Source organism: Orcinus orca, chromosome 1 (genome assembly GCF_937001465.1).
Source record: "Orcinus orca chromosome 1, mOrcOrc1.1, whole genome shotgun sequence".
Lineage (NCBI taxonomy): Eukaryota > Metazoa > Chordata > Mammalia > Artiodactyla > Delphinidae > Orcinus > Orcinus orca.
Window position 1 is genome coordinate 160,389,105 of NC_064559.1, and position 15,639 is coordinate 160,404,743.

At 41.4% G+C, this 15,639-nt stretch overlaps 1 protein-coding gene across 10 annotated transcripts in view; it reads right to left on the reverse strand.

Moving 5' to 3' along the window:
• Positions 1 to 15,639, reverse strand: part of NFIA (nuclear factor I A) — a 398,082-nt gene that overhangs the window by 23,308 nt on the left and 359,135 nt on the right. For 8 of the 10 annotated variants that reach the window (XM_049697059.1, XM_049697052.1, XM_049697061.1 and 5 more), the window contains one exon: positions 14,007 to 14,098. The exons of the other annotated variants lie outside the window; for them this stretch is intronic. In XM_049697059.1, coding sequence (XP_049553016.1) covers positions 14,007 to 14,098 — 92 coding nt within the window. The remainder of the gene's footprint in view (positions 1 to 14,006; positions 14,099 to 15,639) is intronic. 10 annotated transcript variants of the gene reach the window in all.

Consider the following 15,639-nt stretch of genomic DNA (forward strand, 5'->3'; position numbering starts at 1 on the left):
CGCCCTGTCACAATTAATAATGTAGAAGGAGCTGATTAACTTAAGTAAAGTGCTCTCTGCTGTGTAAACACATAAAGATCTATGAGGCAAAAAAGGGGGGGGGGACAGGAAAGAACAAAACGTCATTTTTATTTTTCACGTGGAAACGTTCTCACTTTCCATTCTTCTCTTGTAACAATTACTGTACCAGCCATTCTGACGGAGTCGATAAATTGATTTGGGTCTTGATGCTGCAGCAAAGCAGACTGATCTGAGACACCATTATCTGCATTGGAGAGAGTGTGTGTGTGTGTGTGTGTGTGTGTGTGTGTGTGTGTGTGTGTGTGTGTGTGGTGGGGCTGCACTTTGGTGGCAGAGGGCAAAGGGGCAAAGTCAGGAAAGGCACATCAGCATTGTTCTAGATGGGAAATTAAGGCTCTAACACGGAGTTTCTGGAATGGACAGATGCATGCATGTGTGTGCGCATGTGTGTGCATGTTACGTGTGTGCATGCGTGTGTTGGGAATGGATGGAGAAAAAGAAGCCTTCAACTTGGCTAAAGGATGCAGCCTAAGTAATACAGTATGCACCACTTATTTAAGTCCCCGCGGTATTTCAGTCACTCACAGCCATTTGCAATTCAATGAGGATCACCACCCCATTAGAGCCCGTCATGTCAGCTGCGTATCTGACAAAATAAACATTCAGAAACTGTGCTCCTAGGTTCATAACTTGTTTTTTGCACTGGGATTTTTTTCTTCTCTCCCTCATCCAGCATAAAGTTTAATCGTTTTTTAATATGAAATTATACCATACATAGAAACTCTCCATATACATTCCTCAGTGCATTTTTCCTCACAACCAGAAACTGAAGCTGTTAGCTGAGCTTTAACTTGCTCCTTGGGAGTATGCTAAGTATGTTCTTAATAAATAAATATCATTCCACTAGCTAGTGAGAGAATTAATGGCACCGTTTATGGAAAATGGACATGGGAGGATGGAGGGAGAGACGACGCAGCCCAGGGGAAAAATTACCAGATTACCTCTGTGGTTCTCACCATATTAACATTTCTATGTCTCTACTGGCAATCACGGGTCCCTGGTCCCAAAGATGAAGGAGATGCATCCTGCCTCACTTCTGGTGCTGACAGAGGTTCTATTCTAAGGAGTGAAAAGGCAGCAGCACACGTCAGCTTTCCCTGTGCCAGGGTGGGGTGCTGGGGGCTTTACATTCTAACCATATTGAATTTTCACAAAACTCTAAGTGGAATGCACAATTAATTTATAATTTTAAAAATGTGACATCTAAGGGTCAGAAAGGCTAAAAATTACCCCAAGGTCACTGTGGAAGTCTGCTCAGGCTGCCATAACAAAATACCATAGACTGAGTGGCTTAAACAACAGAAATTTATCTGCTCACAGTTCTGGAGTGGAAGTCCAAGACCAAAGTTCTAACTGATTTGGTACCCGGGGAAGGTCATCTCCCTGGATTGCAAATGGCTGCCTTCTTGCTGAGTCCTCACATGACAGAGAGCATGCTCTCTGGTGTCTTTTCTTTTCTTTTGGTTAGCTGCACTGCGTATCTTATGGGATCTTAGTTCCCCGACCAGGGATTGAACCTGGGGCCACAGCAGTGAAAGCACTGAGTCCTAACCACTGGACCGCCAGGGAATTCCCTGTCTTTTCTTAAAAGACCACTAAACCCATCATAAGGGTCTCACCCTCATCTAAACCTAACTACTTCTCAAAGGCCCCATCTTCAAATACTATCACATTGGGGGTTAGGGCTTCAACATATGGAATTGAGGGGGGGTTATAATTTAATCCATATGAGTCATGTACTGAGATAAATCAAAATCAAGTCCATCTGGCTCCAAAGCTTCTATTTTCTCTACTATGTTATACTGCCTTGGAGAGGAGAGTACCTCATGACCATAGGTCTTAATGCTGCTACTACCTATAAGATCTCAGACCTCATGCATGGTAAACCAAGCTAAGTTAAGGTTTCTTCACATATAGAGATCCCACTGTGCCCTTCACCTGCTTCCCATCTCCCGCAGAATAAAGTCCAAGTGCCTTATCATTGTATAAAGGCATGTATGTATTCACGACTAGACCCCGTTTAACTTGCCAGCCTCATTACTCAACATTCTCTGTCATTTACCTTACATTAACCAACATATGAAACAGAATTCTCTGAACACACACCACTGTTTCTCTGCATGTGCTGTTCCCCTCTCCTGGAATGGAACTATTTCTGTCTCCTTCCAAACTAGCTCATGTGAAATCTCCTCTAGAATATCTTCCATGAATTCCCTGCTTCTCCCCCGGGTTAATTATCTACTCTCTGCACTACCTGTAGATTATACATACTTCAACTGTTTCCCTTACCATATCTTACTATAATTTGTTTACTTTTCTCCTTAAAAGTCTGTGAGCAATGGATGGCAGGGATTGGATCATACATATCAGTAGTACCCTGGTGTGGTAGTTACCAGGGATATAGTATGTGCTCAGTAAATTCTGGTTTCTTTTTTCTCCCTAAGGACAGCTGGTGAGTGGGACAGATGAGCTAGGAAGCCAGATATCTTGACTCCTAGTCCAGTGCTCATTTTACTCTACCAAGATGCACTATGGTCAGTTCCCTTACTAGACCTTGCCATTGTATTGTCCTTCCATTCCCCCCACCCCTGACCCCTGGTACTACTGCTTCCCCAATACACATACATAACACTTGGCCATAGATGCACAGAAGGGAGATTGTACTTCAGAGGGGCAGAACCTGTGTTCCACGAAGGCTGCCTTAAACTTCCTTTAACATGCAGCATATCCAGCCTTGGAAGGCAGTGTTGGGCACTTCCCACATCGTTAAGGCAGAGCCATGTGGGCCCAAGGCTGCCCTGTGCTGAGAATGTTTGTGCCTGGGCTGCAGCTCCATTTAGCCCAACACATTCCGATTCTGGGGGTGGGGGGTAGGGGGGTGGGACAGGTGGCAGCATGTGCGGGGAAGGGAGAGTGTGAAGGCGAGGAACACGGGGCCAGGACAGCCTGTCCTAACCCAGTGTCCCAGCTCCAACCCAGGGATCCAGCTTATCACAAGATCATGTGGTTCATTAGTTAATGTGTAAAGCATTTGGAAAGTGAAAAGCCAATTAGAAGTGCTAAGTTACTTTGTCTCTGCTATAAAGGAAGCGATGTGAAGCCTAAGGAAAAATTCTCAGGCAAATATTTTGGGGGAAGCCTGCACTGTGGAATGTAACTTAATGAACAGGCTCCAATGAAAGGCTATACCCCCAAAACATAGGCCACTGATAAAAGAATGTGTCTTCGTCCTCAATAAACAAACAGGAAGGTAAACAAGCGGGTGTGGGAAAAGTGGCCAGGAAGAATCATTGAGAACTCACATGAGATCTTTGAGAATCTCACATTAGACAATAGGCTCTGGCCTTGGAACTATGTGTATCTGTGGAACCTTCAAGGTCTGAGACTCATTAGAAGGCCTGGGAAAGCCTGTGTCCTAAAGGAACCTCTCCCAATGCGAACAGTCATTATTTAGAGTGCAGAAACATTTGGTAAAGCAAATTCTTCCCCGGTATGGGATTTTCACATGCAGGGGCTTTGTGGAAAGTGGGAACCCCACCTGTACTGCCTTCTCTCCTCAGAGCATGTAGCAGGGCCAATGCACTCATTTTCCTGTTCTCTGAACTCTGTTGACTCAAGCTCAGCAAAACCAGGCTCTTTTCTTTTGCAAAGGAAGCATCTGGTTCCAAGTCATAAAAGAGAAACCCAGAACCTATTGCTGACTGTTTGATAAGCACCTGGGAGGGCACGTGGAGGGCACTGTTTCCCAGAGTTCCCCTGCAATTACAAAGGCACATGTCCTTCAACGCAGCCTTTTCAGAGTCCTCGTTTACCAGAAGAACCTTGACCCAGCCCTGTGGGAGCTGGTCTGCAGAAAACTCCGGTACTTCTGCCCAAATCCTGGACTCCAACAGAGGGCTGAAATGAGATGATCACTGTACACTCATACATGCACACAGCATACCTGTCTCCTAGATGCACAGGGAGTGAGTGTGGAGGAAAGGCACTGGAAGGAGACAAGCAGCAAGAGAGGAAAGGAGTCAAGTGCAAGAACAGGAGTTGAAAACAGCATGAAACCTACCAGGGAACGGGGAAAAAGGAAGATGGGAGATACTGTTAACAATCTACCCACTATCTATTGCCCCTTCTTTCTGCAATTTTGTTTAGGGAGGACAATGTGACCAACCCTGGGTAATGAGTCATGATCATAGCCAATCAAGATAGTTTTGTGTTGGCTTTCCTGGCATCTTTTGCAACTAAAGATTAAAATGTGACCAGTTTTAGTCAATGAGACCCAAGTAGAAATTTGTTAACAGGAAACAGGGAAGGAATAAGGCAGGATCTTTGTTCCCTGATATAAGAGGAATAAGGGGGAAGGATATGGGTATGATGCCTGGAGCTGCAGCAGTCATTTTGCAGTCAGAGGCACCTGCTTGTGGATGCTAAGGATGGTAGAGCAGAATGTTAGAAAGAGCAAGGTTCCTGCTGGCAACATGTAGCAGCTGAAACAATGCCAACAACCACTCACTGACAGATTTCTTGCTATGTGAGAAAAGAAAACCTGATTGGCTGAAGCCACACTTAATTGGGTTTTCTTCTATGAGGTAGATACTTTATCACCTTCATTTCATAGATAAGGAAACAGAATTTTAAAGGGTAACATGTCCAAGATCACTCAGGTAAATGGCACAGCCAGGATGTGAAAACAAGTCTATTGTACTCTCCGATTCATGACTTTTTCCTTGTTCCCCTAAAGAAATCAGACCATGAGCGTCAAGAGCATTTCCCTTAGGAACCCTCCTATGCTGCTGGTGGGAATTAAGTTGGTGCAGCCACTATGGAGAACAGCATGGATGGTCTTCAAAAAACTAAAAATAGAGTTGCCATATGATCCAACAATCCCATTCCTGGGCATATAGCCAGAGAAAACTATAATTCAGAAAGATACACACACCTCCTATGTTCATAGCAGCACTATTCACAATAGCCAAGACATGGAAACAATCTAAATGTCCATTGACAGATGAATGGATAAAGAAGATGTACACATATAGAATGGAATACTACTCAGCCATAAAAAAGAAAGAAGTAATGCCATTTGCAGAAACATGGATGCAACTAGAGATTATCATACTAAGTGAAGTAAGTCAGAAAGAGAAAGACAAATACCATATGATATCACTTATATGTGGAATATAAAATATGACACAAAAATGAACTTTTATGAAACAGAAACAGACTCACAGACATAGAGAACAGACTCGGGTTGACAAGGGGGAGGGGAGAGTGAGAAAGAGATGAAGTGGGAGTTTGGGGTTAGCAGATGCAAACTATTATATATAGAATGGATAAATAACAAGGTCCTACTGTATAGCACAGGGAACTATATTCAATATTCTGTGATAAACCATAATGGAGAAGAATATATATATAAAAAGAATGCATATATATGTATAACTGAATCACTTTGTTGTACGGCAAAAATTAACACAACATTGTAAATCAACTATATTTCAGTTTAAAAAAAAAGAGCATTTCCCTCAGTATTTTGAAACTTCCACTGACTGGAAACATCATTATCAAGACACATTTCAGGGCTGGAAATTTTGACAGCAGTTCTGCATTTGATACTATGGTTTTCTGACTTCACTGTAAGGCTATCATCAAATTCTGATCTAACTCCTCTCAGCTCTTTACACCCATTCACAGCTTCTTGTTTCAATCTTTCCCCCCTGCTTCATTTTCTATCCCACCTTTCCCACAATCCCAAGGGCTAATTAAACAAATACCAGACGTTTGGTCCTTTTTCTTCTTCCACGAAATCTAAAATTTCCTGTGAAATCTCCCTTTCCTCTTCCCCTTCTCCATTGCCACTGATCTCATTTAAATACTGGAAAAGAAGCAAGCATGAAAGGAACCACTATTTATTGTGCACCTACTGTGTGCCAGATCCCATGTAAGCACCTTAATTCTTTCAACGATCATCAATTTGCTTCAACTAAGAAGTTTCCCCAAATCTTTTTGGAGCAAGGCAACAAACAAACAGAAAGTCTAAAACCAAACCAAAATATGCCATTAAACATGATGGGATCTCCGAAGTATTAAAAACTAAGGGAGAAAAAGGAGACCAGTACCTAGAACTGAGGCTCTCGCTTGGTTCAGAAGTGAAATTTGTGGCTGAGGACAACTAAAATGTGCTGCCCAAATAAAACTTGAAAGACAAAGGTTCTGTTTATTGAAAAATGTATTTTAAGCGTGTCTCATAGGCTGTCCGTGAGTCAGCTGCCATGTGTTTGCGAAGAGAACGTGGTAAGAACTTACAGGCTGGGGTGGGGGCTGGGAAGCTGGGGGAGTCACTCCTGCCCACAGTAAGAGGGAGCAGATGGCAGGGGTAACATCTCCGCGAGGCGGTGCTGACTATTCAACACCTACGGCTGGAGCAGAGAACATAAGAGAAAAGAATGACCAGGCACTGCCTTTCCCCGCAGATTCTGGGGGGTACATTCATTTGCTACAGTCCTTGCCACCCTCAGAGACATGATTTCCCCTTGGGAAGTCTCCTCTGCCTTGGGGCACAATTTGGCTTAAGAGAAGAAATGGGGTGCAGGGCAGGGATAGATGTACCCAGTTGAATGAGGCTTTTGGAGTACCTTTAGGGCAGATGCTCAGTGGAAGAATCCACGAGATTCTGATCTTGTGGAGGTGTTGTCCTAATTTTGTCCTAACTGGATGGTTACTTTAGATCCAGCGTTTGGTGGGCAGGTTCTGCCCATATCTACACAGTAGCACATGAGGACGCATACAAGTCCTTCCCTGATGGGGCATGCTGAAGGGAGTGTGGGCTCTGGAATCAGAAGCGGGTCTGTGTCCTGGCTCTACGAACCCCCAGCTATGTGGTTCTGGGGAAGTCACTTCCCTCTCTTTAAACCTCAGTTTTAAAATCTGTATAATGGGGATAATGATAACGGCTCTGCCTACTTCAAAGGGTTGCTCTGAAGATCAAATGAGAAAATACTTTGTAATCCAGAAAATACTGTTTAAATATGAGTTTAGTTATCAACTGAACAACAAATGCTATTATTTGTTGAGCATTTAACAGGTGTCAAGCATTTACTTTCTCTACACTAACAGAATTTAAGACTCAACACAACCGTAGGAGGTAGATAAATACAGTCATCACCATTTTACAGTTAATAAACCAGGCTAGAAAAATTGAATTACAAAGAAAAATTTTTAAAAACTACAAGAAATGAAGTACACATACTACTGCTAAGTGATGAAATAAAGCTCCAACCAAGATCTGAAAGGAAAGCTCACAGTCTCAGCTGCTCTGCTATCTGGGCTCTGGGCAGAGGCTGGTTGTTCTCACAGATGCAGACTAATGTCATTAGTAAAGGTCTTTTTCCCAGGCAGGATGACAGAATGAACTCAGTCTTGATTTCACAGATGCAGGCTAATAGGAAACTGGGGCAGGTCTTCAGAAGAACCAAGTACAGCATCGGTCCTATTCCTTGATGTAAGAGGATGAGTCAATCTTAGACCATAAAGAGAAAACAGTCAGTAACCTTTCATTATAAATGGTTAAGGATGAAGACAGTATTCAGGAAAGAGAGCAGTTCTGGAGACAGACTGGTTCAAACCCTGGCTACCTCGTTTGCCAGGGGGCAACTATACTCTTTGAACTTTCAGTTTCCTCATCTGTAAAATAGGGATAACAGCACCAATCTCAGAGGGCTCTGAGGCCTATAGGGAGTGCAGGCACAGAACCCGGCATGCCCTGGAGCTTAATACAGAATGCCCATTTGGCCAATTAACTTTTTTCAAAGTTAGGAGTAAATGGAATTTTATCTGCCATTCCTCTCCAATCCTGGGAGTTTTCAGCTGTATGGGCTTGTAACAAAAATGCTCAGATCCAATTCTAACTAGAAGGGGGATGATATTTTTTATTTTCCTTTCTCTAACAAAATCTGAGTTTCCTGCCTTTGCAACTATCCAGGCTGCTCCTTGAACTTCTGTGTGGTACCTAACCTCCTACAGGCAGGCAGCTGGAGTCTGGGCAGGGAATGGCCTCAGCTGACTGCAGTGCAATCTCAAGTGAGCTTGGTGTCCTGGGTGAGAACATTACGCAAGAAGGGCTGTTTCTTGGAAATGAGGGACTGGGGCGGGGGGTCTGGCTGATATGCCAGCAGTGGGAAAGGATTCTAATTTTATCTGCTTGGTCCAGAGAAGACAGAACTCAGCGTGTCTCTCTACCTAAGATGGGATAAAGCCTTATCGCCCAGCTCATGGCAAAAATTAAAAGTACAGGAAAAAGGTAAAATGTATAAGAACCAGAGCCATATCATCAGTCCAAAGTTAGACAAGGACAGAAAAACTATCTAGCCTTTTCTGTCCCTTCCACTCTTTGGAAAGTTCTTCTACTCAGCTCTCTGGTCTCAAAGCCTCTTAGGCAAATCCTTATTGTAACTGGTATCCCACTGCATTATTAATGTTGTTGTCATTACTATTATTTTTTACATCTGTTTCCTCTATTAGACTTTGAACAACTTGAGGAGAATTGTTATTCCCTGCCTTCTTGGGTCTTGGGAATATAGTCAGAAATGATGAGTGACTGATGAAAGGGACTTAGGAAGTTTTGCATTCTGCAGATTGCCCGAGCTTTGGTTTCTTAGGCAGAGTTTCAGGAATATGACACACAGAACGGCAACAGATCCAAACGCTCTCCATATCCACCACCTCCCTATGTTCCTTGTGCATCCCCACCAAAGGCAGACAGCGGGTGCTATGCCCATAATTTAGCTCTGCAGGGACCTCCCCAGATCAGCCGGTTTCCAGCACAGTGAAGTGTGTGGTTTGCGCATACATTTGTAAATTTCATGAGGCAAAGGGAGCCACGCTGCTTGCCAGTCAGGCAGCTAAATGATTTATTAAGCAAAGGTTACAGCACCTGTGTCTTTTTGTCAACAAATCAGGCCCATGCCATGCCAAGCGATTCTTCTAATAACCCAAATGGTAATTTGGTTTTAAATAGCATTTCAGATACCACAATTCTGTTGAGGTAGAACAGCGATAGATTTGGGTGGCAGGGAAGAAATGCCTGTTTTTTAGTATTGTTTGCACTCATTTTTCATTTTAAAGAATTAGTCTTCATGGGTGTTCTGCAGGTTAAGCATTTTATTTGAACATTCTGATTAAACTAGAACCTGAAAAAAAATGAGTTCTTTGCTCAGTCCTTCTGTGTGGGAATTGGTATTTCTATTTATTACCTCATGATGAAATATTAACTTTTTTTCTCTAAATAAATGCCTCCTCTTAATGGCTCTCGTTTTCAGGGATCAGATTAAATTATGAGATGCAACTGAAATGGCCATTGGCTTTCTGCTGTTTGAGATGATGCCATGCTCTCTTATATCATTCAGTGGGCGTGCAGGGGACATTAATAGTGTCCAAAGTGAAGTAGATACTCTATGCACCAGAGACTTTTCTATATGTTAGTATCAACTATCATGGTGGACAATACTGAAAAATAAGAGATTCAGGGTGGTCACGGTTTCTTAGAACAGATGGGTGTTCTAAAGGCTGTCAGGAGGTGGCTACCCCCCATGTTAATGATGAGCTACAAAATGGACGAGTATAAGGAAAACGAAAGGCAAATCATGATAGTAGCAGAGGTAGCAGACAAGTGATTCAGAAGAATGGGACAGATAACTTGGCAGGAATGTTCCAACAGAGCCAAAAGCTGGGATGAGATAGACAATGCAACTGGAAGGCAGTCTGAAAGAAAACTAGCTCGAGGCAAGGCTAAGGAGAAGGCAATTCTGTCTCAGTGAAGGGAGGAATTCTCTGGAGGAAAAAAGATAGACTGGAAGGGAAGGGGGAGAAAAAATGGCTTTCAATTATCCATGTTATCTTTCCCTACCAATCATTACAGATGATGAATAGGTGCAATAAAAGCCAATATTCAATTTTTCCAATTTACATGGAAAGAAGGCCATAATATATTGTTACGGGGAAGAAACAGCAGGTTACCCAACAGTGTATATAATATGATCTCATTTTTGCAATATATTTGTATGCATCGAAGCAGTCTGGATGGATTTAGACAGAAATGTTAACAGTAGGACTACAGGTGATTTTTATTATTTTTCCCATCTGTATTTTCCACAATTAACATGTATCACAACTGTAATAAGAAAAAGTCATTATTTTTAAACTTCCTTATGAATCATTTAGATTCAACCCGTATCTGCTGACTACCCACTATGTGTTGGACACGAGAGCACAAAATGACAGTGGGTTTTTTGGTAAACAATCTACTCTTCCTGGCTGTTTTACAGAATTTTAGACTCTCAAGTGGAGAAAGGACCATGAAGAGTTTATCTAATGATTACATTTTAAAAATTGTGGTGAAATACACACAACATAAAATTTACCATCTTAACCATTTTTAAGTGGACAGTTTAGTGATACTCAGGACATTCACACTGTTGTGCAACCATCACCACCATACATCTTCAGAGCTTTTTTCATCTTATAAGACTAACACTCTGTCCCACCAAACAATAACTCTCTATTCTGCCCTCTCCCCAGCTCTTGGCAACCACCATTCTACTTTTTGTCTCTATGAATTTGACTACACTAGGTACCTCACATAAGTGGAATCGTATAGTATTCGTCCTTTTGGGACTGGACTATTTCACTTTGCATAATGTCTTCAAAGTTCATCTATGCTGTAACATACTGCAGAATTCCCTTTCTTTTCAATTCTGAATAATATGTATGATACCACATTAAAATGGTATATACACAATAAAATGTATATACCGTATTTTGTTTATCCATTTATCTGTCAATGGATATTTGGATTGCTTTTACCTTTTGGCTATTGTAAATAATGCTGCGAAGAACACGGGTGTACAAGTATCTCTTGGAGACCCGGCTTTCAATTCTTTGGGGTATATACTCATGATTAGATTTTAGTGCAATCTCAGATTTAAAACCAGGGAATACGTCAGTGGTATTCCTGAGAGTTGAGCATCAGTCTCTGTTTGAATATCTGCAGGGAAAGGTGCTCACCGGCCCATGAGGCAGTACAGCACAGTGGTTTGAGAGCATAGGCCTTGGAGTCAGACAAAACTGGGGAGGCATTCTTGCTCTGCCTCTCACCATGTGTGGCCTTGGGAAAATCAACGATCTCTTCAGATCTCAGGTTTCAAATCTATGAAGTGGAGATAATTATATATATCCTATTGGGTAGCTGTCAAGATTCGTTGGATAATGTACCTAAGGTACTCAGTACATAGAAAATGCTCAATAAATAGAGGCTATGTATAAAAGAACTCTCTTTTTTTTTTTTTTTAAAGAAAGGTCTTATGATAAACTGAAAGCTGCCTACTTCAAATGTCTATTCATTAGTTGGAATTCTATCTGCTGGAAAAAACAGGGACCGTATCTAATCTGTCTTCTACAGGTTGATGTTTCAAGAGGTTTCTTTGGGGAAAAGGGAGACCATTTTACTTTGTATTTGTTTATGGATTTCTGTGCAGGATACCTCTCCTGCATTTATAAAGCTTACCTATCTGCTTGGGTGACACTTCAATTTTTACTTCTTTAAAGGCAGAAAAGAAAATATTGTTTTTCCAGAAAACTTTTCCCATAATTCAACTAATACAAATTTCATGCCTTATTAACAAAAATATTTATATAGAAAAATGCAAGCTTGCCTAGGAAATTACTAATCTGCAGGCCATGTTCAAATTATGTCTTAAAAAATTCCTATAAAAATTCCTCTTCTGATGTCCTCTCAAAAAGATTACCTAAAAATATTATTTTTATGATCTATATCTATATATGCCTACCACTTTAAATGGTTCCAGAAAGTAGTTCCTTTAAAAAAAAAAGAGTTAATATATATACCTAAATATTAAAATACTTAGAGCACACTTTTATCTCAGGATATTTTTTTGGGGAAAAAGAGTAACTCCATTAGCGTGGTTTCTCATAAGACAATTGGGGATGGCTTTCTTCAAGCCAAAAGTGGCAGGTGTCACTGTGATAAAAAACATTTAAGCTGTTGTCTCTATGATGCCAAATATTTAACAGAAACCCAGAAAATTCAGTTCCAGATGCCAATACTGGGTCTACATGACATCATTCATACAGATGCGTAGAAAATCTGGATTTTTAAGAATTGAATTTTTGTGGTCAACATCATGAAGACTCAGTTTCTGGGTTAAATAAGGCATTTGTGAAACAAAGCCATGTTGGAATAGAATACGTTTTGATTATAGAGAAACAAATTGAATGGAATGCAGGGTACAGTTTCAGTTCAGTGAATCACAGCTTATATAAAAATACTATATAAAATACAAAACAGGACATTTCCAAACTGCATTTTTGAGGTTCTTAATGAAGTAACCTGAGCCCACTGGTGCTTTGAGAAAAGCAATCATCCAATGTAAAGCTACTGTCCCCAGTTCTCCCCTTCTCATTGACCTTGATCATGTGAGCCAGAAGTACAGGAAGAAATGTTCTTCTACTGTAATGCCTTTGAGGTAATTATTCAACTTCAAATTCACCAGTTAAATATTTGAAGGTATGGGAAAATAAGCCATAAACTTGAACAATTTTATGGAGAGTACTGAATAGGCGAAGTTAATCCCAGATGCCATGTACCTGCCAGTTTCAGAAGAAACAGCAGAAGTGGGAAATTCAAGAGTTAACCTTCTCCCTCCCCTCCCTCCTTCCCCTCTCCCTCTCCTCCCAGCTGCCTCCTCTGAGGCTGTACTTTCCGTGACCCTGCTTCAGTGTAAGGAAGGCTTCAGATGCAATGCTGTTTAACCCACGCTGTCGACACAGCAATAAACTAAAACCCTTCGCAGAGAAAGCAAGCGGACCCAGGAAAGCAAATCTATCTCATTCATAAGCACCTGCTCATAGTGTTACACACAAAGATGAATAGTTATAAATTAGGCATCTGGAGATTACATACCAAGGCGCATGCACAAAATATCTGGGAGAATTTTTCAAACACTGTGTTGAGAACCTCAAAGAGAAAATTCTTTATGTCAATTCTGATAGTATACAGTCACATTCTGATTAGGAGATCAGAGAGTAGATTCTTCCAAAACTTGCATCTAATTCTATTCCACAACTCTCTAAGTATCTTTATATATGCTACCTTTGAATTCTGAAAGTCTTTCACTGTTTCTCAATTAACAGCAGCTATTTCAAAACTTTTAAAAGAGATTCTTTCTCCTTGGCCTATACTAGCACAAAACACAACTATCTATTGAAAAACAAACTCTAGATGTCCTGGCATACTCTTTTTCAATCACCTACCTCAAAATATGACATTATAGTCACATAATCCCCTCCCACCCCACTGGGGCCAGCGAAGCCAGTAACAAACACCTCCTAGTTCAGTACCAACACCAGCAACTTAACAGCGCTCAGGAACCCTTTCTTTTCCTTTCTCTTAGAAAGTCTGCCAGGTTCCTGGGGACCCTATAATGAGTACATAAGAGGGACTGGCCCCCCATTCCCAGCATGCACTCTGATGTCGCCGGCAGCCAGAGTATACTTTCCAGGTTCAATAGGGGCCTACTTCTGTCTGCTTGCACGTAGAGAGGCACAGATTCCTAAAAGAGGGAGCACACGCTATCCAGCCTGGGAAAATTTTCTTCCCATAGCAAAAGCAGTTCTGGCACAGAAGCCCTCCTCTCCTACCCCCTCAATACAAGAAGCAAAAATTGCAGGCACTGTTTTCCATGATTTCTAAGAACACATGGAAATGTGGCTGAAGGGCCAGGATGGGTAGGGGTCAGGAGGAAAGGGGACTGAACAGGGGCTGGGAAATGCAGCCTGTTGTGCCGAAAGACGAGTTACAATGCACCTGATGAATAAAACAAGCTGCACCACATACAGAAAAGATGAGAGCGGCCCACCTGTGTCTGTTGAGGGATATTTACAAAGCTTGGATCCCGTGGTCCAACACTGACGAATCGGTTTGCGGGGGAGGTGCTGGGTGTCGAGTAGGCTGTGAAGGGAAGGGACACATGCGTTCAGGAAGCAGCACGAGATTGCACACAGAAACAACACCAAAACACACAGTCTCCGAGCCTACGCGGCTGATTAACAAGGAAATGTGCAAACACTGTAGCTAGCAGAAGGATCTGGCTAGCAAGGGCATTTTAGACAGTCAAAAAGGGAAGGAGTGTTGGCTTCCAAAGACTGTTGGAATAAAACGATGTCAAATTGGTGCTCAGATGAGCTCTTTTCTCCTTCCATCATACAAATTAGAACATGCAGGACATTTGTAAAGTATACTTTCTGAGTTAAACATGAGCTCTGGGGTCAGAAAGAGATATCCTAGTCTTTAAAAGCACAGGAGAAAGAAATTAGGTAGAAAGGGGAGGAAAGTAGTTCATTTTACAACCTTACTTTTCACACTATTACCCTCCTAAAGATCATGAAATATTCCTGTGCCTCCATCTCTAAATATGGAAGAGGAGTCTTTATAGAAGGGACTGGGTTCTCCAGAAAAGTGGTGGAAAACCATTTAGAGCACGCTGTCTTTACAGGCTCAGTGGGGCGTCTAGAATTTTATGATGCACAAAATGCTCTTAGAGTACTAACATTTGTAGTCTTCCCACCCTAGAACCCTTCTGTTCAGGTACAAACCATCAAGATCCCGTGTAAACCTGGAACCTCAGGTACCACACTTCAGCCAACTATCCTTTTCACAGTACATGAACGTTTTGTTGTTGGTTTTTATACTCATATTTAAGAGCTTCACTATAGTTTAGAGAGAAAAAATTCTGTGGTTCTGGTGTTTCATTGGTTCATATATCCAAATGAACATTTTGTTTTCTGGTGTCCTTCAATTCACTTCTTTACCACAAACTCCAAGGATTTATTCACATTCTTTCTTTACTAAAATTTTTAGATAGACTATTACTTAATTTCAAATTTCTTAACAATACTTGTAAAAGGCATAAGTTTTCTGGACTAACACGAGACATGCACCATCTAAAAGATGAAAATGATTTGCATTTCTTAAAAAACACAGATAACTGAGGGAATAATACCAAATTCATTTGCCAGATTTTCTTCCCCTTGTTGACATCATCTGCTTCTCTTCCTTTGATTTTCTGTTTCACAGAAAACTGCTCACACTTCTTGTTTCCCTTGTTAAGCACATCTAGACATAAAATTTCCACCAATCTGGGCCAAGTCCTATTGGTCATTAGAGCTAAGTCACCCACGCAGAGCTGTGATGGTCATGTGGGTATGGTTGTGTTAAATCAGCATGGAACAGAGGAGGAACATAAGGTTCCCCTGATGTCTATTATTAAGAAACTTTTTGTTGTTGTAGTATTTGTTTTAGAAGAATTCGTCCAATAACAGCTTTATATAAAGTGATCTAAACGTATGGTACACTGTACTGTCTAGCAACGTGAATCTACTGATTTCTTCCCCAGCCTATCCTATGTCAGATTAACCTGAACAGATTTGAGAAATACCTCTGCATTTAGCCGTTCTGTATGTGCCTCTCACTCACTGGTATGGGGGAAATTT